General features: G+C 39.8%; 1 protein-coding gene across 1 annotated transcript in view; it reads right to left on the reverse strand.

The window, feature by feature from the left end:
* Positions 1–21,944, reverse strand: part of LOC150089245 (neuronal acetylcholine receptor subunit alpha-3-like) — a 65,502-nt gene extending 43,558 nt beyond the window's left edge. The window contains exons 1-2 of the mRNA XM_090389919.1: positions 21,823–21,944; positions 15,715–15,878 (exon numbers count right to left, since the gene is read on the reverse strand). Coding sequence (XP_090246045.1) covers positions 15,715–15,878; positions 21,823–21,931 — 273 coding nt within the window. The 5' untranslated portion in view covers positions 21,932–21,944. The remainder of the gene's footprint in view (positions 1–15,714; positions 15,879–21,822) is intronic.
* Between the last annotated feature and the right edge of the window lie 2,104 nt (positions 21,945–24,048).

A 24,048-nucleotide genomic window follows, 5' to 3' on the forward strand; every position in this document is an offset into this window, starting at 1 on the left:
CCACATAGTGAGAGGAATCCTGAGGCTTATACTGCTCAAAGTTACCCTGTGAGAGAGAGAGAGAGAGAGAGAGAGAGAGAGAGAGAGAGAGAGAGAGAGAGGAATCACGAAGAAAGAGAAGAATGATGACTGAACTTTGATATCCAGCTCAGGACCCTGGGTGTGCCAAGCCCATGCTCACCAGATGTGAGCCCTGGGGATAAAGTAATAACCAGTATCTCACTTAAACTTACCGTTTAGATATCGCGACTATATTTATATTTAATAAATATTTTTACCAGCTGTAGTTTTGAAAAATACTTATCTCCAGTTCTGAAAATGCGATTACTGTATTGTGTTGTTTCGCATAAGTATATACAGGGTGTTTCAGTTAAACGTTTCAGAACTTCTAAGAGGGGTAGGGTACATCCTGACAACTCGAAATCATATAGCAATGTGGGGTCGGAAATGCTTTCCTGAAGCGGTGTTGTACACAGAAGCACCATAAAGAAAAGAGACCGTAAGTGAGAAATCGTTTTAATAATACATGAAAAGAAGCAAAAGGTACATGGATTAAAGTAAGTGTTCGAAGTTTCTTCCACGGGCTACAATGCACGCCTCACATCTCCGACGCATGGACATCCGAACATTCTGGAATACTCCAGGCGAATTTCGAATTTCTTCGGCAGCTACTGCGATTCTTGCAACCAGCTCCTCAGCATTGTCAACAGGGTTGTCATAAACTAGCGATTTCATATGACCCCAAAAATTCCGAGCTTTAGTGCAGGGAATCTTAATTTCGCACAAGAACGCCAAGTTAGTAGGATGGATGATTACACGAACGCAGAGTTAGCCGATATGCATTTGGCGTACGGGGCTGCAAATTGTAGTGGGCCAGCCGCACAGCGTTTGTACGCGGAACGATATCCGAAGAGGCGTATTCCCAGTCATAATTTCTTTGCAACACTGCACCAGAGGTTAGCTGAGAGAGGTTCATTTGAAAGAGCTGACAGGGACAGGGTAAGAACAGCACGGACTCCAGCCGTCGAACAGAATGTGGTGCAGCATGTACAGGGGAATCCAAGAACGAGTACACGAAGTCTAGCAAACGCAGTCGGGGTTTCCCATTGCAGCGTCTGGAGGATTCTCCGAGAACAAGACATGCATCCGTTTCACGTGCAGCGAGTCCAGACACAGCAACCGGAGGATTATGCACCTCGTATTGCTTTCGCACGGTGGTACCTTGGAAAATGTGCTACAAATCCCCTTTTTCCTGCTGAAGTGTTGTTTTCCGATGAGGCATCCTTCACAAGGGAAGGAATTTTCAACACGCATAACGACCATATCTGGGCGGTCGAGAACCTGTATGCAATACGACGTCGTGCAGCACAGATTCGATTTTCGGTCAATGTATGGGCCGGTATTATGGGAGATCACCTCATCGGACCTTACCTGTTACCGTGTCCTCTAACCAGACCTATCTACTTGATCTTTCTGCAGCAAGTATTGCCACAACTTTTGAGAGATGAACAGATTTCTGCATCGACGCAACAGACAATGTGGTTCCAACACGATGGAGCCCCTGCCCATTATAGCGGAGATGTTCGTAACTACCTGGATGTCACATTTGGTCAACAGTGGATGGGACGTGGTGGTCCCGTGCGTTGGCCTGCTCGGTCACCCGACCTATCATGTCTTGATTTTTATTTCTGGGGTCATATGAAATCGCTAGTTTATGACACCCCTGTTGACAATGCTGAGGAGCTGGTTGCAAGAATCGCAGTAGCTGCCGAAGAAATTCGAAATTCGCCTGGAGTATTCCAGAATGTTCGGATGTCCATGCGTCGGAGATGTGAGGCGTGCATTGTAGCCCGTGGAAGAAACTTCGAACACTTACTTTAATCCATGTACCTTTTGCTTCTTTTCATGTATTATTAAAACGATTTCTCACTTACGGTCTCTTTTCTTTATGGTGCTTCTGTGTACAACACCGCTTCAGGAAAGCATTTCCGACCCCACATTGCTATATGATTTCGAGTTGTCAGGATGTACCCTACCCCTCTTAGAAGTTCTGAAACGTTTAACTGAAACACCCTGTATATATGCGCCTGTATTGTCTTCACCATGTCGCCGTTCGTCCGCCTCCCGAATGTAATAGAAGGCCTCCGCTGGATGAAATTTTGTTTGAGCTTTTTAAAAATATTTGTCGAATCATTCCAAACTTCATTAAAATCGGCCAAATAGAAACTCGTAAATTATTTCTTTTTCTATAAAAATTTATTAAATGTAGTTTTAATTAATGTATTGATTACCTTTAGTCAGTTCGTGCGCGCCTTCGCGTGGTATCGCCAGATTCGTGACTCGTGTGTGCGTCTCTCTCTCTCGAGAACGTAAAATTATAGTTTACAGTTTTATTCACTGTTCTATAAAGTTATAATCTTTATAGAACACTGAATAATTAATTAAATGTAATTAATTGATAAAGAAATAACTATATTAATTTTTCTGTTCAATTTAATCAATCATTGAAAAAGAAAAATTCAATTAATTTAAGGAAAAAAAATAGCTGTTATACTTCATAACCGGGTTGGTACTTATTGTACCCACACACCGATGAGCGGCCAAAAATCCCCGAACGGTGCCGTCTGGGTGCTGGTATCCGCCGCGAATAAGTAATATTATTGTTCTCCACTGGCGAAGCGTTGCTTATTCGAGGTAGTGCAATGTCAGAGAAACTCGTTGTGATGTCATTCACAATATAGAGGGCCAGTCTAGTTAGCTGAGCGATTTTCTCTAAAACAGTGATTTATCGGAATCTGCCAAACTGTCAATATTCTTCAGCAGTAGTCCAGAGTCCTGAGAAGTAATAAGATTTTTTTGGATGCAAGACTCCAGAGATAAATATTTTAATTTAAATTTTGTTCTAACTTTCGCATGCATAAGATATACTCACTGTGTCGCTTCAATTACTGCCTATGGTCGCAACAAGGTGATCGCTGACCATTGGTCTCTTTGACTGCCTAAGGACTTTTGAGTATCCTAGAGTCTAGACTATTGTTCTCCTCCTGCTATAAAGTGATTTCTTTCCTGCTACCCCTAGCCTTTTGTTTCCGATCATCGAAAGCAAAAGCTGACGTATTTCGCCCAAGAGAAAACAATAAAACTGTATTTCTTGACCTGAATTTAACTCGCACAAAATGCACTGCCTAAATCTTAAGAACGACAAGTGTGCACGTCATTTTGCTTCTTGCAGTTGGTAAAAACGAAATAAACTGAAATCTGCCCGCTTATCCTAAGTGCCTGTAAATCCGTACTTGTCCATATATCAAAACTGACAATCTCCACTATGTCGAACAGCGAACCAGAAAATGAGGAAAGAACATTGACTGTCCCCCAACAAGATCCCGGGGTGACTTTGCACAAAATGAATCTGTGGAAGATCAAGAAGAAACTAGGCCTGACCTTACCTGAAAGAAACGCAATAGGGAAACTGCAGCCAAAGTGGGGAGAGAGAGAGAGAGAGAGAGAGAGAGAGAGAGAGAGAGAGAGAGAGAGAGAGAGAGAGAGAGATCTCACGATGCCATTAGAGAATAGCGATTCCACAGATATGACAGCCATATCAAATACCGACCAAGCTTACCAGTACATCATCATCATATTTACACTCATTGGAGCGTTCCCTGAACAAAGGCTCATCAACGCAATTTAGCTGTTTTCGACCTATTTAGCCTTCTGAACGGCAAGGACTTGCCCTGCCGCTGGGAAGTTTACCATCCCTAGCCCCGTGGAGGCAGGTCGCTACTACCTTTATATTTACATTAGCTTTGAAGCTCTAAGTTTATTGAATTCTGATTGCTTTGATAAAACCACAATCTAGAAGACTACATCAATTTAGAACACAAAAAGTTATATATATACACATCAATTTAGAACACAAAAAGTTATATATATACACATCAATTTAGAAGTCAAAGAGTACCATATACATATTGTACAAAACTAAATAAGCAACGACAAGCAGTTGCAACTCAATGCTAACATCCGCAAGCATGCAGGGATAAATTGAACCTACTTGGTTAAAGTTGTGCCCTGAGCACTACGGATAATACATCTTTTAGGGATGTCAAGAAAACTTTATATATACTTTCATCATCAAGAAGCCTTTGCATTTCATGGGGAGAGGAAACCTCTAATCGGCCAAGAAGCCTTCGCCTGTCATAATTGACATTGAAAAATTATATGCTGATTATCCTCAATCTGCCCGCAGTGACAGCGGTCACTGTCCGCAAGGCCTAGTTGATGTAGCCGCAACCGTAGTCCGTGTCCAATGACAACCATGGCTTGAAAGACTCCAAGCTTAGGCCACCTCCGTATCTGTTCCAACTTTGAAGCATTAGGCAGTATTGCGAACGTCACTCTTCCCTTGGAGGACGTTGCCCAACGCTCTTGCCAGAGGTGAAGGACCTCTTGCGAAATACGCTTGCCTTCTTTCTTCAAGTCGGGTCTGCCGTAAGTTCTTCCCGCATCGGGGCAACAACGGACACCCATCAAAGCTTACCAGTACAATCGTGAATCTGGACACCTGTACGCACAAACTGTAACTAACGACGTCTTTTCCCTTAGATCCGGCTTGGAAGCTCTCAGGGCCAAGCCGACCAACCGGATTATTTATTTTATTTATTTATTAAATCTGTTTATTGCTCTGCCAAAGAGCCACCCCCTGGACAGCTAGAAGCTAGGGAGGTGATATTACACACAGAGGTTAAGACAGGTACATGTGCCTGGCGGTTACATGGGGCCCATGTATGCTTAACCCGACAGGTACAGAACTTAGTGTTTATTATTTTACATAATTAAAAGAATTAAAGGGATATTATTTTCTCTAAATTGCTATAAATTACATAAGCATGAGGGAAATATACAAAATATAAAGAAATGAGGCAGTCCTTCACCGGTTCTTACACGTGGTATCTCTTCAATTCTTCAATCTTGAACGTAATAGTGCAGCCAGGCGTCTTTGGAGTAGTAGATTCTAAGTAAGAGAGGACCAGTGGTGGCTTCACCTATCTTTAACGGGATGCATTGTGGTGGCATTTTCCTTCTGGTGGCGTCTCATAAGTGTACGTTTGCATATGTGTCCTTTAGCTTCTGACGTCTGTATGAATGCTGTTCGCAGAATCTATCCAGGTCGATGGCTAGATTGTTCATCAAATCTACCGTGTTTCCTGGGAACATGCGTCTCAATCCTTTCAGGTTGTTCAAGCTGATTGTGAGTGGGAGCCTTGGATCCATTTGATTCCTTCCGGCAATGCGTGGAGTTTTTATTAAATCAGTGATGTCAGGGGTGTCGAGTCGCCCTGTGATTAGTCTGGCAAGTGTAAGAAGGTTTGCTGCCACAATCTGTTGTTTCCATGGGGTGACTTCCAGATTTATGTAGAACTGAGCCCTAGAAATGGTGTATTGGTTGCCAGTCCGCCAGTTGAGCCATTTCAGGAGCCAGTATTCCAGGCTGAGGAACTTGTTGAAGTGTGTTGTGGGAGCAGAGGACCAAATGGTTGCGGCATAGAGAGGTATGGGATAGACACATCGGACAACACGTCTGCAATTTGCGGAGATATAATAAAGATATGGAGTCGGATGGAACGCATCCTTTTTGACCTTCAGTTCAACGACGAGCGGCTCAAAGCCAAAGTGGAAACCTACCAGGAAGACAGTGGAAATGAAATGCCACAGTGCACCCGCTCTTATGCAAATGCGCTAAGGAATCCTTCAAAAAAAGAATACTGAAGCACACAAGCCCACCCAGATAAAGAAAACGCTACTAAAGGAGCAACATCTGGTTTTATTAAAACCAACAGAAGACAGCCCCATGACGAGTGAAGCTGTCAAGACGGCCATTGTACAAAAATTAGCAAGCGACTTAAAGAACACTCGTATCAAATCGATAAGAAAAACCAGGAACATCGGATAATTGAGATTTTATTGGAATCAGAGGCGGATTTAACGGCGGGCGCGCGCCCTGGGCCCCGACTTCTGAAGGGCCCACGCAAAACCCCAACTTTATGCACAAAACCTCAACAAATTAGTTGAACATATTAGTTCAACTAATAGTTGAACTAATATGTTCAACTATTAGTTCAAAACTTTGTGATTATTATTATGCTATTATTAATTATATTATACATATATTATATTTAAATTTTATTGGAAATAAAACATTAATAGCACATAATATTTTTTATTTATTTAAAAAAATGATTAACATGTATTTTTATTTTCCCTGTCTCTCTCTCTTTTTTTTTTTAAGGGGCCCAATATTTTCTTCTGCGCCCGGGGCCTGAACCGATCTTAATCCGCTCCTGATTGGAATTGAGATAATAATTGAGACTGCAACGCGACACGAAGCCCAGACAATACTAGACAACCCAAAAATTTCCACCATGGGACTCACAGCTGAGACCCCCCCAAAAAGAAAGGTCCAGCAATTATTGTTTTCGGCATCAATAAAAACCTCACACTGGAACAAGTGGCTGAAGAAATCTATTGTAGAAACCTCCAAGGTGAAAGCGAATTTACCAACATCGAAGATGCAGTACGACCAAAGTACCAGACTAAAGGAAAATCCTCCCAGAATGTAAACTGAGTCACTGACCTCTCGGCACAAGCTTAGCAAGCAATTAAACAGCAGGACAGGGTGTACTTCGAGCGGACCAGCCATAGGTTCAAAGAACACATAGCCGTCCCAAAGTGCTTTCGCTATTGCAGGTTCAGCTATACTACACACACACATATATACAGGTCGATTCCACGTGCAGGCACTGTGCCCAGAACGGGCATAACTTTAACATCTGCCCTAACAAAAACATCTGCACCAATGTAAACTAGCAAAAATGGATTACAAGTATTCGATAAGGGATTACAAGTGCCCGGTTTATCTGCAAGCAAGAAGCACACAACAAAAAAAAAAAAAAAAAAAAAAAAATCAACTATTGCCTCATGTAAGACATTTAATTGTACAATCATGAAATGTATGCAAATAAATGCTCAGTGAGCGCGTGCTGTCATGGTCAAAACAAGAATAAAGGCTGACGAAGACAATACAGAAGTCCTGTTTATCCAAGAGTCCTATACAAATGCAAGAAAAGTCAGGGGATATCCGCTTACGTACAAAATTATACAGTCAGAAGAAGACACTCCCTGGGCGGCTATCCTTGTTAGGAACCCACACATAACTGCCACCAAAATCCACACCCTCTGTACCCATGAGTGGTGTGTGCCCAGCTTATAGGGCCTATGGGATCGCTCCAAGTCATCTCATTGTACTGTCGTCCAGGCGAGGACATAGCCCCTACCATCGGGTATCTGCAAGTAGTCCCAGATGGGAAGATTATTCTCTGTGTTGACGTCAACTGTCGTTCTGCAATGTGGCACAGCAACTCGGAAGACTGGCCGGGCAACCACAACGGCCGGCAACTTGAGGACTTTCTCGCTACATCCTCTCTTGTAATCCTTAACAAACCTAACATGCCCACCTTCAGTAACACTCTATGGGAGTCCACAATAGACATCTCAGCAGCCACAAGATCCATTGCCACTAAGATCACTGACTGGAAAGTCCGTGAGGCTCGGACAACTTCCGACCATGAGGTGATTACTTTTAACCTTCAACGCTCAATAGAACCAGCACCTCCACCTAGAAACAATATCTGTTTTTAAATCTGGATGTTCCAAATGTCATTACACAGGCATGCGCTGATGATCTGATTATGATGCTTCAAGGAGACAGCAGGGCTCAACTGGAGGCCATAATAGGCAATCATGCCACACACATGCTACAGGATTGGGGCAAGAGGAATCTTCTAACGATCTCAACCGAAAAAACAAACTCAATACTCCTCAGGGGTGCTCTTGACCCTGGTAGACCCCCACTAATCAAAATAAATGGGGCGACTATCAAACTCAAACAGGAACTAAAATACTTAGGAATAATACTAGACCGAAACTTGAACTTCACATCTCATCTCTGTTATCTCAGAACGAAAACAAGGAGGCTCTCGGCCATGATAACCAAAATCACCAGGAGGGACTGGGGGCTAAAGAAGAGGGCCCTCTCCCTTCTATACAAAGCTCTCTTCATCCCTATCCTTGCCTATGGTGCAGGCGCCTGTATCAGAAAGCAAACACAGCAGTCAACAAGAAAAAACTGGAGTCGATCCACCGATCCATACTATTGACAACTAGAGCCTGCTGCACGGTGAGCACCCATGCGCTCCAGGTCCTGGCGGGCTTCCTTACCCTGGACCTGGAGATTGTGCACTGTGGGCTGCTACACCAACATTCGAAAGGAAGAACCACAACTTATCTAGGCTACACAACAGTTCCACAGAAAAGTAAATCCTGAGAAAATAAGAGGTTAACGGAACACCTGCAATCTATCTGGCAAAATAGATGGAATCTTACCACAAAAGGGCAAGTCACCAAAAAATTTATACCCGATGTCAGTAGGGTATATCCTATTTCCCCTGGCTTGCACACAACCTTCTTTCTTACGGGACACGGTTCCTTCAGAGGGAAACTCCACGAGCTGGGAATCTTCGAAACCCGAGCTGTAACTGCGGTCACGAGGAAACCTGGGAACATCTTATCCGTCACTGTGACAACTATGAGGTCCTCAGATGTCAGCTATATACAAGCATCAACTCCTTGTTAAGAAACCGAGAAGAAATAATATTGCAAGAAGAAGATAATTACCGGGCTTTCACCGTCTTTTCCCGCGAACTCCTTGAAAGACAAAGATCCCTGCCACATCATCACTAACCTATGAAAACACAGACGTAACTACCTGAGATGACTGCGAAACTCTGAACTAGTGACCACCTGAAGCAGATACAACACATGAACGTAACAAACTGGACCTGACTTCTGGAACTGGGCCTCCACCGGACTAATGCAAAGACGAAGATTGCAACTTGGACTCGGACCTCGAAGATTGCATCTTATGATGCCATATAGCACCCCGGCTCTTAGCCTGCTTTTTACTCCCCTTTCCCTAGCAGGGGAGGATGGCCTGTTGTCTCCTCCCCCTCCTGCCACCCCTCTTTCTCCTCTGGTGGGGCATGGGCATGCCCCACTATTTCAACAGGGGTCATCTTCCCTATAGACCCCTTACTTCCAATTTCCAACCCCCCAGTCTTCCACCTCCCCTCCCATCTCTTTCCCCTTACAACAGCGCCTGCCCCACACGTACAAATTTAAAACACCAAAATTCATGCCCGACCTATTAGGAAATCTTATCACCTCCAGCGCTTATCCCTTATAGCCACTCTAAGCAGCGTATAATGTACCATCTGTGCCCAAAAGAAAAGAAGAATTTTTTTTTTTTTTTTTTATTAGGTCCTAGCCACTGAAATCTCAGGAAAATAGGTGGAAGGACCTGCCAGAGCAAACTTTAAGGGAACACCTGGCTGGCCTCCACGTGGCGGAGTACGTAAACGACAGGTCCCACCTGTGGTCTGGCGGCTAACAAGCCAGAGGAACAAGGGGCACAACATAGTACACAACACATGACCCACACATTTTTAAACCTTTGGCCTTGACAGCGTACTGTCCTCGATACAAAGAACATACGCGGAGATGGGGTAAATCCCTGGTGCCGTTAGACCCAAAAATACAAAAAAAAAAAAAAAAAAAAAAAATATCTGTTATGCAATTAACAAAGCAGACTGGAACCTCTTTAATTCAACAGTCCAAGCTTCACTTCAAATTCCTGGAAACACCAATTTCACCAACCTCAACCACAATCAGCATCAGAGAAAAACAACATCAATCATAACCAATGTCTGTGACAAAAAAAATCAAGAAGAAACACCCTTTCCCGAGTGCTGTCCCATCATGGTACAAACAACAGGAACAACTCTGCCATCAGGTGCATGCAGCACGGAAAGTATTTTTTTTTTTTTGTGCTCGCTGTACCTGGCCCCTCATGAAGTTGATGCCCTGTGTAATAACTACTGTAGGCTAAGAAATGATTACACTAGCTTAATTAGAGCCAAGAAGAAACAGTCATGGGAGCACCTGGTCTCCACGACTGGAAACAGCACCCCCTGGGGAGTTGTGTGTCGCACTGTTACGAACAAGCTCCTCAGGGGTGAGGTCATCTCCTCTACAGTCACCCCCGCAGGGCACCACAACCCTCACTTGGGAAGAGTCAGTAAACAACGTCTTGGACACCCTGTTCCCGCTAAACACAGATCCTCAATCCAGCCAGCAATAAGAAATCTGTGCTGAAAACGCATCCTACAGCACCACTTCTATAGAACAGCCTTTCAACTTAGATAAATTAAAACTTGCCATTGGCAATAAAAAAAAAAAAAGTCCAGGGTTAGACTTCATTGAAGCAGAAGTAATTAAGAAGCTTGCAGAGATGCTATCAAATTGCCTTCTTAGCCTGTACAACCATTGCCTGGAAGTTGGACTTTTCCTAGAAGACTTAAAGAGGCCAATCTATGCCTCATTTTGAAGAACCCAAGTAAGCCACCAGAGCAGCCAAGGTCATACAGACCCATAGCACTCCTTCCCGTTTTAAGCAAAATATTTGTACGTCTTCTCTTATCTAGATTGGAAAAACACTATGAAAATGCAAATCTCCACTCCCCAAACCAGTTCGACCTTCGGGCAGGCCGTTCAGCAGAAGATGCCTTTCGACAGCTCATGGATTCTGTCAAATATTCAGCCACCAATATCAGTGGATTTTGCCGGGACCTCTGACTTACTCTGGTGGCCAAGTATACTACGAAGACTCAGAGAAGCTAGCGTTCTAGCAAATCTTTACAGCTGCATACAGGACTATCTGCACAACAAAAGTGTTACAGTCAGAAATGCCTATTGGCAAGTCTCCAGAAATGTCTACAGAGCTGCCCCCAGGGCTCTGTCCTTGGCCCATTCCTATGGATGAGTTCCTGAACCTACCCCCGGGGGGGGGGAATGTTTCCACCCAAACCTTCGAAGACGACCTGATTCTTACAGTCACTGGAAACTCCAAAGCTTCCCTAGAAACAACAGCCAAGGAAGCCCTTACAAAGCTACAAGAATGAGCCAGCCTCCATAAACTCCATATATCCCCTCAGAAAACTACTTGAATTCTACTCAGAAGAATCCTTCAAATAAGCAGGCCGCCGCAGATTAAAATTGCTGGCAGAACCATCAAACTGGAAACTGAGACGGAAGTACCTTGGGGTAATTCTCCACCCCAAACTCACGTTATTATACTATTAATAACATTAATAGTACTATTAATAACATTAATAGTATAATAACGTGTATAATACAATCTCTCATATTGTGGAGTTATACTTCATAAATAAGCAATGCTTACTCGAGGTAGTTCAATATCAGGGAAACTCGTTGTGAAGGCATTCACAATAACAGTATAACAAAAAAGAGCCGTTTCACCTACTTCGGTGATTTACTATGATCTAACATGATGGTATGCACTATCTTGTTCGTTTAAGAAAAAAATGTAACGTACTGAGTACATTAACTAACGTGTTAAAATTAATCCTTGATTAACGTATATATGGAGTCACACAATTTAATTTTGTCCTTCAGATATATGAATGCAAAATATACAATTTTTATAATATATATATATATATATATAAGAAGTACCTTGGGCCGTTTGTCAAAATTTGAAACTCGCTGTGTAATCTCCTTGTAATCGAGCGAATGCTATGTCTAAATTTCGTTCTTCAAACTATACAAAGCACTATGCCACTAAAGCACTATACAAATATGTATAGTGCTTTAGTGGCATAGTGTTTTGGGTTGAAGCGCCACCGGTGGTTTCCTACAACTGCGCCATTATTTCTCGTCTACAACTGCGCCATTATTATTTCTCTGAAGTAAACAGAACTCTGTAAATGCCAGAAGTGGGTGTAGTGTGTTGTTTTGTGTTAGTTTTCTGGTGGTTTCTGCCAGGGTCGCCTGAGCTTCCTGACAAAGGCCAAGTTAAAAAAAAAAAAAAAGTGACTGAGGAAGTAGGAGTAGAGTGGGAGTGACAGTAGGGGAAAGAAGAATGAAGAAACATCCTTTAGTAGAGAGCGAAGTAATTGGGGAAGCCTTGGGTTGGGAAGCTCGTCCAACCCAGGGAAAGAGAAAGAATACAGAACGAGGAGCCTGTAAAGTGAGCCGTTTGGTAGTCAGCCGGGTTGCCAAAGCCCTGTCCCACATTAAATATTCGGGGGAAACTGTGGAGGGGTTTACAGTTTAATCTTACCCCGGAGGGAAAAGCTGGAAATCCAAAGGGTTTCAGCATGTCCCATCCCGGAAGGGGTTAGCAAAAAATCTTACCCCGGAGGGAAAAGCTGGAAATCCAAAGGGTTTCTGCATGTCCCATCCCGGAAGGGGTTAGCAGAAAATCCTACCCTGAGGAGAATACATCCTACTCTCTTAATCTGTAGTCATCTAGATCGTATGTATACCTTAGCTTAATTTTCAGTTATTACATTACATTCTAGTTATTACATTACAGCATATAAGGACTCCTTAAAAATCAAGACTGTAGTCATCTGTACTAAATGCGCTCCTGGCAGAGCTAGTGACCAGTAAAAAATTGTTTGGGAGCTGCAAACTGATTTTTCCAAAGGTCTTTGTATTCGCCTTCCTCCTATTTGTAGTTCGTGGTTATCTTTGGGAATGCCCCCCGCGAACGACGAGATTCAGCTCTAATACATACAGCGATGAGAAAAGACAGTTACCTATTTTAATTCATAGCGGTTGCAGCGGGGGCGCTATGGTTTATCCAGTTTTTTCCAATTAAATATATGTACAAGAATTTAGATAAAGTAAATTCTGCATGGTATAAATTATTTTTATTTTTGACTTTTAGTTCAGTAAATCTCGTTTCTCCTCCTTTCTTTCCTCCCCCCCTTTATTTTCTTTTCTGATGGGGTGTCCAGTAAACCTTGGTAAAGGAAAAGTACCACTTGAGGTCATGTAGTTAAGTTCATGGGTTGAGATTATGTCTGGTATGTGACCTCCGTAGTCAAGCCCCTGACTGCTAAATACGGTCGATCTGCCAACCCGCACTGGACAAGCGTGGCAGATTATGGTCCATTTCCCTCAACATGAATTGTTGAGGAGGCTTCCACCCTGCAGTGGGTTGATAATGGCTGCAATTTACCTTTTTTTTTTTTTTTTTTTTTTTTATGTAGCTGATGACACTTGGGGTCATATTTTGATAAGTCTGCTTAGAATTAAAGTTAGAGTGAAAAGAGTTTAGTAGCAATTTGAAGAATAGACTAGTTTTATTTTTAAACGAATTTTATTTTAAATTGAAACAATAGTTTCTGTTTTGAAACTACGCGCCTGGGGTGTGCAGTAATAGATTTCGTAAGGTACAGAAAATATAGGAGTAACCTTCCTTCACACTATCTGTGGACTGTTTAAGAGTTTTAAGTAGAAGTACCCGTTGTTAATTGTTTTTTTAAATACATAAATGGTTTTGTTGCCTGACAAAACAGCTCGCTTTGGTGATAAGGTAATATATGAGTGTTGTATAGTGCCTCTTGAGTTATCTATTTTTCCTAACGAGGTGCACCAAGAGAACTGGTAGTTGTACGCTCTGCATTGAGTATGGAATGAGATATTTTTAAACACGTGACAAAATGCAGTTTTATTGTGACAGCAGTGGTATTTGAGCAGGTATAATGTTTATTACCGATGTGCATAAATGTGGACTTTTCCTAAATGAACGGGTTTGGAATGTTATCTCAAAAGCACCCTTAAGTTTAATTAATGTTTATGTAAAAACCCATGAGTTGAATAAAACATACTAAAAAGAGAGCATGAACGTCTACAAGAGCAAGATAAACACTTCCGGCTCATTGCGTTAGAGCTTTAATTCAGTTTTGTATTCGTTTTAATAAGATTTTGTGCTTTTCTATAAAAATAATGAATTACCCTTGAATGCCATGTGCATAATTTTGAAAAAAAACTTCAAAAATCCAGCACGTGCTGACCGGAGCACTCTGGATTTATGAAGTTCTACTGTATTCCAAGCTGGATTGCATTTTAATTGAATAAAGCTGTATATATCGTTTATGATTGGATATGATTATGGTACCTTTTAAATTATATTACGTATAATGGAACATTAAATCTCTTTTTAAAGTGGTATCCTGAGGTGGTCGCTTCTATATTGCACCTGTAGCTAGTGTGCCCTGGACATATAGATATTCATAGCTCTCTTCTTTTTGTCTATTTGACTATTCAGTGTTCAAGATGAAATATTTAAGCGACTTCGAACGTGACATGGTAGTCGATGCCAGATTGCCGGTATGAGCTGGAAACTGCAATCCTGCTGGGGTTTTCACGGACGACTGGCTGGGTATTGGTCCAATCACCAAGTAACATCCAACCAACGGCAATCCTATAGTCGGAAATAGATCAAGAGACTGATGCAAAAGACTGATGGAAGCTGACAATAGCTTGTACAGTAGCAGAAAATCTGGCAGTCAGTCGAAGAGGTATTTCAGAACCCACAACTCATCGTACCTTGTCATGGATGGAGTATAGCACTCCTGTTCAGCAGTAAACACGAAGGCACACCAACATTCAGAATAAAATAAAACCTTATACTCCGGCACGACCACCAGACAGTGGAGCTTACAATAAATCATCAATACAAACGTTAATCGTATTTAGCAGTCATAGGCTTGAACCCGGTCCACTCAAAGAGCGCGTGCTACTGCACTCTTGCTCCTGACCTCGACTACGTCTGGCCTGTAACAAGAGCAACACTCACCCTCATGAACGACTCTACGTGCAAAGAAGCGATTGCTTACATCCACCAAAGCAAGAGTGGCATTTCATAAATAAACGGATTTAATTAAAGACAGAATTCACTAGCACCACCTCTTCAAGGGACATCAGCACTTGTTAACTCTGAAAATGATATTAGAAGAAGAACTCTTTATTGTATACAGAAGGCACATTGCTGTACACAGAACTCTTCACGGCTAGAAGCCAAGAATATACATAAAAGGAATAACAATATTATAAACAAAGATGAAAAAAAAAAAAAAAAAACAAACCCCAGCATTATAACCAATTATACGTGATTAAAGCTTGGAGCGCACAAATGACAAATCTACACATGAAAATATATTTACAAAAGAGTGTTATCAAGTGACGTTATTTCCAGGGAGAAGTCCTTTATAGTGTCTGAGCAGACGCAGAAAGGTTTGAACACTGGTGTGATAGATCCATGGCAGTGATGGACAGGTCCTCGGAAGCAGGTTCTAATGTCCTGTGACGTAGTCCTGAGAAGGACGTTGAATGAGTAATTTCTGCCTATATTTCTTATCGACTGCGAACTTGTAGAGATTGTCGTCCAAGGAGTGTATATACTGCAGCATTTGCATGGGTAAGAACCGATCGGATAACTTTAACCGTTTTGGAGTGGCCTAAACCATATTGTAGTCATTCACCGATATCCAGACAAATAACTGATGTGTCCATATGATCGACTATAGAGAGAAAGTAACGAACAGCTAAACGCAAATCGCAAAGTATGTCTTTGTCACCTTCCTCTGTACATTAAACAAGCAAACATATCAAATTAATGTAAGTTTGAACATTAACCCGGCCAATTGATTGGTCTAAACCAAACGCAGATGTGCATTAAGCTAAATCATAATTTCAGAATTAACATTTTAATACATAAAAGATGCTTACCACTTCTAAGAGAAACTTAGGCAGTAAGTTAAATCCTACACTCGTAGTATTTGAATGGTGCACTCCAGGTCTGATACTGCTATCATATTTGCTTAACAAATGGTCATGCAGGCGGTCAATATTGGATATCTGGCTGTCTTCTTCGCCAGCCGCATGACGAAAACCTATTAAAGTGTTCAACTGTTAATGCATCAAACGGATTACAAATTAAAATTATCTATTACTGACTACAATAATCGTGCTTCAATAAATAAGCTTTTCAATTTTCGTTTCTAAATATTAGATAGCTCCTTATTTTTCAAAATAATTAGCGCACCGCACCGCAACGCAACAGGCAAGTCTTAAACACAGCTGTGCAGACATAATATTCGGTAAACTTTATTGGCGCAATACGGCGAAAGTATTCAATGCACTAACCTTCCACCCCCCGCCCCAAACAACAATTTAGGAAGATCTCAGGAAACAAAATTTAAATAAATAAGAGAAGAGCCCTGAAAAACTATAACTTTGTCATTAAATGTAAAGCAGCTTTACACTACATTCATATACTAAATCATTAATCTCCCATCTTGTGATTTAAATTATTACCGCTGGATTATCATCTTGAGCATTATAGCCTCAGTTAATGATGCACCAAGGAACCCAACAACAAAAACTAGATTATCAAGTGCTGCACCAAGAGGTGTTTCACCATGCACTTTTAACTTTAGAAATTTTTACCATTAAATCGATCCGGATATTGTGAAGACACACGCGCTTGTGCTTTGCAAATACAGTGGAATCATACATGAAAATATTTTTAATCACACCCATTCTAAATTTAAAGTTTTTAACCCTGTAAAAACTGGTAGTGTCCGTTTTACACCATATAAAATCAATAAACATGATGTTAATCATACGTCTATCATCAGAGAAATACTAAGTTTAATGTTTTTTCATCCCACTTACATACATTGCGTTTGCTTCGTGGGGACCCTTATTAAGCTTGTAAATAGTTTGCGTGTTTTTGTTAACTTTGCTTTTTGAAAATTCTAAAAGCACGTGTGATTAGTAAGCCTAAGTTACTTGAGAGCAAAAAATTAACTGTTGACGATAAAAACTATCATCTTAATGCTTTCAGAATGTTTAAGTAGGCTTTAAGAAAACGCATTTGAAAAATGCGAGCGCGCGCGCGCACACACACACAAACACACAATTTTTTTAATTGCTAAACTATTGATGTTATTGGCTGGCCTGTTAAGAAGCAGATGTCACTGTTTAGTTTTTGAGAAAAAATCATTATTTGGTGGTCACTAAAAGAAACACAGGTCAGCTTTGCATACACTCTTCAATTGCTTGACAAAACTAAATGGTTTGTTAACCAAAAACAAACCAAAACGTGTATTTTGGTTTGTTTTTGGAAATTTAAGTAGAGTCAAAAACGACACTTGATAATGCTAAAATATAGTTTTATTCTTGAGGTAACATCGAAAATAACCTAAAATGCCAACCTTTTTAACGTTGGTAATTTTCACTTAAACTCGTTTAAACAAGTACACTTGATGTCGCTTAATATACGCTTTTATTATTGTTGTGACAGCTAAAACGTCGAACGTTTTAGCCGTTAAAACGAAGTTGAGAATTTCCATTCTTGTGCTAAAAACTAAAACGGCAAAATTACAATCTTAACGAAAAACTATGTAGTCACTGAGAAATAGTTTTGCCAAAAATTGCCACAAATGGACGTCAGAACCACTAGGGCTCGAGAAGAAATTATTTTGTACATGTCATCTAGCAACATTTTTAATAGTTTGGTTTGTTTCAAAGATACAAAAGACAGTTCGCTAAATTTTACACATCAAGTACATACAGAGGTTTCAGAAAAACAAAATCATTGCAGATAAACTTCATAAGACTTCAAACAAACAGTTTTAATTTTCAGTTTTTCAAGAATAGGTGGAACTTTGTATAGGTTTTCAAGGGGGGAAAATATCCATTTTAATTCCCGAAGAAGAACAATGTAATCAGAATAAAAGCGAATTCTCTAGTTCTCGATATTCACAAATTACAGCTTTTGAGATAATAACATAATCATTGCAGATAAAACTGACAAAACTTCAAGGAAACGCACAGGTTTAATTTTCAGCTTTTCAAGAACAGATGGATTTGGGAAGGAAAAACTTTAAGAATGCAGATAATTTTATTTCTAAATCTCAACAACAGATAGAAACAACAAGGAATTTATCTTTCAGGGAAAAAAAAAAAAAAAAAAAAGTTTTTCATTCCGCCCAGAAGGTTCCACGTCTGCGACACAGATGCGGCGGCCCTCCCCCCACAGCATAAGCATCCCCAAAATACGCCTTCCCTATTAACACCCACAATCCATTGCCACAAATTAACGTTAAAATTATTCACTATGACGTCACAATCTGCAAGGTAAGATGCCCGCTCACTAAACAACAGATCAGGGTCGAGCCCCGAAAAATAAATTGAAAATTATAATTCTTAAATTACCACTAACGCCATTTATTGAGAGAAAAACCAAACAAATGTCAGAAAAATACTATATAAACCAATTTTTTCCCCACACCCTCTGAGTGGCTAACCTACCATACCGACGTTTCGTTCATACCGTCCTCCGATACTACTTACACTCATAGACACTGGGGTATACCTCTTATTACTCATAGATAGTGGGGAATACCGCTTGTATTCCCCACTATCTTCCTTATGGCCTGGTGGACAGCCTGGCCCACCACCATGGGAGGTGAGCCAGGCTCTCCACAGTACTCTGGCTACTCTCCATTAGGGGGTCGCCTGAGCTTCCTGACGGAGAACAAAAGAAAAAAAAAAGCATGAGTGAGGGAGTAAAAAGGGGGAGGAAGAACCTCAGTGCATTTCGACAGGTGTGTATATTTTACGTATAAAAGATGACTTACTCCGTCATATCTCTACAATTTTTGTAGAAAAACGAACGCGGGGTTTGGCGAGCAAGGGGCGAAGCTCCCTAGTTACTATTGTTGCTCTTATATTATTTCTCCCTGATTGGGGGATTCCACTCCGTGACGAGTACTGCTACCAAGTACACAGGGCGGTTGTAATGTCTGGTGTTACTGTTGGTCAAGGAACTCTCTGACTACAGGTGTTCTGGATTGCGACTTTCTGGAGTTGCTTGTACGTGTTCGCTTGGAGACCTATTGCTACTAGGCAGTTATGTAGGGGTCTTTGGCACCATACCTGTCGTTGACACGATGATCGGGATGGTCGTTACTTCTTGCTATTATTATTATAGGAGATATACACTGTTGCGGATCTTATCTCTGAATTTACAAAGTTGGCATGATCATCGTTGGTTTTCTGTATTGTTTGAGCTCTCGGGTTCAGTTAAAGCAAAATGAAAAGATTTTATTTTTTCGCATTTATTAAAATTACAGTCACCATTTTTCTAGAAAAATCATAAAAGTATAGTTTTGGGTTGTTTCAAAAACAGGAAATGGAGAAAACGTCTTCGGCTTTAACTTGCTTTTCACAGTCCGGAGAAAGGTCGACCCGTTCGGTAGTTAGCTTTTCAGTTACTGAGGTTGAACGTTTGACCCGAAATTAAAAAAACAGAAAATGTTGGGATCGTCGCTTAAGGCGATTACAGAGTCTGAATGTTTCACATACTTTTTCCTTTACTTGTCAAAAGCTGTAATAGTAGATTTTAAAATCCTAGTCATGGAGTTTTTGTTTAAATGATAATTATTATTTTTTTTTATTTGGGAATAACACGAATAACATTTTCCAAGCTTTGGACATTCTCTAACTTTCCCATTTCACTGAGGAAAAGGAATTCTTATACACAAATAGTCAATGTTTAAGTGGTAGTCTTGGGAACAAATGGAATTCATGGATCCTATTACAGAAAAACTAAGAATTAACAGATACAACCAGGAAACAGCAGGCGTGCATCATTAAAATTTATCAACATTTTCACATCAGTACTACGCGAACTGAGGATTTCAAAAAATATTTTAAGTTTGTGACCATTCACAGTACAGACAGCTTCTCTTTAACAGCAAGACAAAGTACTTATCATTATTTCCTAGTGTTGAAATGATGATTCGCATGTTTCCAGCACTGAAGGCGTTTTATTTTGTGTCACAAGAAAAGCCACCAACGGTAATCAAATTTTTTTTTTTTTTTTGAAAATGAGTTCAGTGAATTATATCTTTGGTTAGTACGTTCAGATTAAAAAAAAAAATTGAAAGGGCAGCTCAATTGCTGAAGTACTGAGTAGTTCGAAATCAGTGAGGAAAATTTTTGAAAAACGCTCAACACAAACATTCATTGGTCTAAATATTAAATCATTACTTGCAGAAAAACGTGCACAGGACCAAGATAATATCTGAGAAAATTTCTGTGATAAGACAGAATCTATACAGTAATTTCCTGGAGTATTTGGATAAGTGGATGAAACCCCTAGAAGAATTTTCACGATTCACCTGGATGAAAAGCCAACATGGGAGGATGTGGAAAATAGTGTTTAGTATTTGATCGCTAATGAGAGTCAAAGTTGAGGTTAAATGTGTTGATCAATTAAGAAGCTTGAAAAATTTTATAGAAATAGAAAGCAAACACGAACCATTTAATCAACTGCTGAAAACTGACACAATTTTTCGAAAATTGCAAAAAGCCAGAGCGTACTCAGAATACTTTAAAACTTACAATGTTTTTCGCAATGACTCCTCACAACGCAAATATAGAAAGGATTTTTTTTTATTAATATATAGTCAGCGGACAAAAGAAAAAAAAATATGAACTGATACTATAAAAACATTAATTTTACAGCACAACTTGAAAGAAATGTCTTGATTTAATTTCTGTTCCTACTTATATTCTAACCCATCATTGTTAAACCAAATTATGTCACCGGGAAAATATAAACGATTACAGAAATAATAGAAGTTTCAATTTTTAATAGTTAAAGTGTCACTTTTAAAAATAATCACTTTTAGTGATTATTAATATATATTTTTGACCATACACTATCAAATACAATATTTTACAATTTTAGAAAGTTGAATATACACAAATATTATGTATGTATATTATGCACATAATGTATATTGATTATTAAAACTTGATTTTTTAGTGGGCCATCGTTTTTGTCCTTATTCTCTATTGATATATCATCTTTTTGTCTTTTTTTTTTACCCGATTCTTTGAAATGCCCCTTTTTTTTAGTGATTTTGATATAACAACCCTAATTTACAGTTAATGCATAAACGTCATTTCCTCAAACAGTCAGAACTATCGTTTTGTTAGCGATACGTAAATAACTGAACAGTTTTTTCTAATTTTCATTTAGTATGATAATGATGTGTTTCTCTCTGTGGTCACCCGTAGAAATAATTACCTAATTCGCTAGCAGAATAAAAGGAAGCAAGGTTATAGAATGCGTACGTGAGTGTAAGCCATTTTATAAAATTTATGTCATGACTTAACACCACTTTTATTCTCACTGCCTCATATAGCGAAAGCGCATTTTACTGACTTATTATTATTATTAGTCGTATGGTGCAAGGAAGCCTGCGGCTTATGCTGCACCATCCAGGAAAAAAAAAAAAAATTCTGAATTACTCCGAGAGAGAGAGAGAGAGAGAGAGAGAGAGAGAGAGAGAGAGAGAGTCAGAAGTAGAAGGAAATCACCAAGAAAGAGAAGAATGATGGTATCCAGCTCAGGACCCTGAGTGTGCCAAGCCCATACTCACCAGTTGTGAGACTTATTCTATATAAAGAAACACGTCATCGATAATTAGACTCTCTGTAATCGAGTATTTAAATTAAAGGAGAACAGGGCTTGGAAAGAACCGTAACGCTATTCTCGTTTGTCATACACATCGGCAATGTGACATGCATACTGATTATTAAAAATAAGATGTTACCAAGAATTTCGTTTCGTACTATTTTCCATTTTTACCCCTGAATGGGGAGGGGATATGTAATTCTCCCTTCATTTTGAAGTAAAATCAACATCTTTTCTAGTTTGCAAGCGATTAATTCACCAGCAAACGATAAATTCATCATCATGCATCAGTAAATGTTAGGAGAAGAGGTTAAATATACTCGATTTCTATAATTACTTACTCCAAAATATGCAAAGTATAAGGCTCAGGCAACTACTCCTCCTAAGGAAATTCATGGTTTCAACTAACAACAGTCCCTTGTGCTGGGTACTACCATCGTCAACACACATTTGGTCACCTGACTCGGACTCCAGTTTCGTGCCAAACTAATAGTGATATTCTTCTTACACCAGTCACAAGCTGTTTTATTAGACAGACGCTCTCCTCCGTATCAGTGATGATAAACAGTTTTTGTGTTAGATGTGCATGGTTTTCTATAATCTATTCATTCCGGATGAAGATTTCTTTGTCTTTTTGTTATTAAGAAAAATATACGAGCGCTGTTCAATTGAAACATGTTTAAGACTTTTAGTTTTTGTTATTATTATTTTTTAACTCAAAATAAAAATTTCCTTTAGCAATTAAAGTTTCATCTCATTGATTCACTAATGTTCCTTCTTCAAAAACGTTTTTCTGCTTTTGAAAATCATTCTTAGACAGTGTTTTTGATATTCAATGCCGGAATTCAATTTTCAGGCCATAGGTATGCCCAGCCCCGGGCACCTAGAGTGCTTAGATAGGCCCTGTTCTAATATGAGGACTAACCACCACGTAAGCATTGTTTCTAGGGGTAGATGCATACCGAATAATCTTAATGAATCAGATTTTGATGACAGAACCCATTCTTAATTTATACTATTTCAAACATAATATTCCAAGCTACAATAAAATTTCTCGTAACATTCTTGAGAAGATCAGGAATCAGGTGTGTTTATTGTAATTTGATGGTGGATAACTGGGTATGATAGTAGTCGAATAAATTTAAGAGGTGTGGCGTATAACAGGAACAGTAGCAAGTCACAAGTCGATTTGGGTATGAATGAATCCAAATGACTCCTAATTTATCCACGTGAGAGATGTGAAATACTTCCATAAATACGTTGTTTTACTGATACCATTGTGGTAAAATAATTATTAGTATTAGTAATGTCCACATGGTGCAGCTTATGTTGCACCAGCCAAAAAAAAAATAAATAATAAATAAATAAAATAAAATAATAACAATAAAAACAAATTAAAAATAAGAAAATTTTAAAAAATAATAATAAAAAGAAGAAAATTAAAAAAATAATAATTAATAAGAGAAAATGAAATGGACAACCTATGCACTTCCCTCCTCCCTTAGGTAATTATCCAGCTGACCTTTAAATTTCCCCAAACTGTCAGCCACTCATGTAGGTAACTTATGCCAGTAATTTATAACTCGCTGGCTAAAATAAAACTTCCTGCAATCCAGTCTAAACAACTCCCCCCCGTAATTTGAAATTATGGCCTCTTGTTCTAGAATCATTTATAACCGTGAAAATTTCGTATTTATTCATTTTGCTTATGTCTCTCACAGCCTTAAACACCTCAATCAAGTCTCCTCTAAGGTGTCTAGTTTCCAAGCTCTGAAACTCACATATTCGAAGTCTTTCCTCATATGGACGACCTTTTGCCGATCTCGCCAGATGAGTTACCCGTCTTTGGACCCTTTCAAGAAGAACAATGTCTTTCTTTAGGTGCGGTCTCCATACCTGAACACAGTATTCCAAGTGTGGTCTAACAATAGCCTTATATAATGGAATTGTGACGTCCTTATATCTACTAGCGATTGTTCGATAAATCATCGATAGGACACCATGTGCCCCCCCTTGTAACCATTCCATTTTTTCTCATTTATTTGTACACACAATTATTACATATATATAAATACAATACTTACAAGAAGATATAATATATATACAATTTTATATACATTAACATTCTCGTTACACATATATAAGCATTTATATTTGACATCCTGGTGCATGGCGTATGTGTATCCCAGAATCAAAGGTGGCTCCTAGGCAAAAGCCCATCCCCACCTAGTTCATCTACTTTGCCGTAGAACCTCTACAAAGCTAGCCTAAAAATATGTCTGAGGTACTATACCACCGCCAATACAAGGCAGCTGCTGCCCGGTGCCCTTCTCTGGGCCCGGGTTTACGTTATCTGTTTGTTGTTGTTGTTATTTGGTTTTTAGGAGCATTAGCAACTAAGGCTATATTGCTCCGGGGATATGCGGTGGTCATTTGCTGACCTTTCCGCATCCTCCGTATTTGGTGGTGACGGGCTCGAACCCCGGTCTAATCAAGAAGCGTGTGCTACGCACTGCTGCTTCTTCCCACCTGGCTACGGAGGCGCCTTATCTGTTTGTGCCGAATGC

The sequence above is a fragment of the Mastigoproctus giganteus genome, chromosome 2, assembly GCF_048544385.1.
Source record: "Mastigoproctus giganteus isolate SK-2022 chromosome 2, ASM4854438v1, whole genome shotgun sequence".
In the NCBI taxonomy this organism is placed as follows: domain Eukaryota; kingdom Metazoa; phylum Arthropoda; class Arachnida; order Uropygi; family Thelyphonidae; genus Mastigoproctus; species Mastigoproctus giganteus.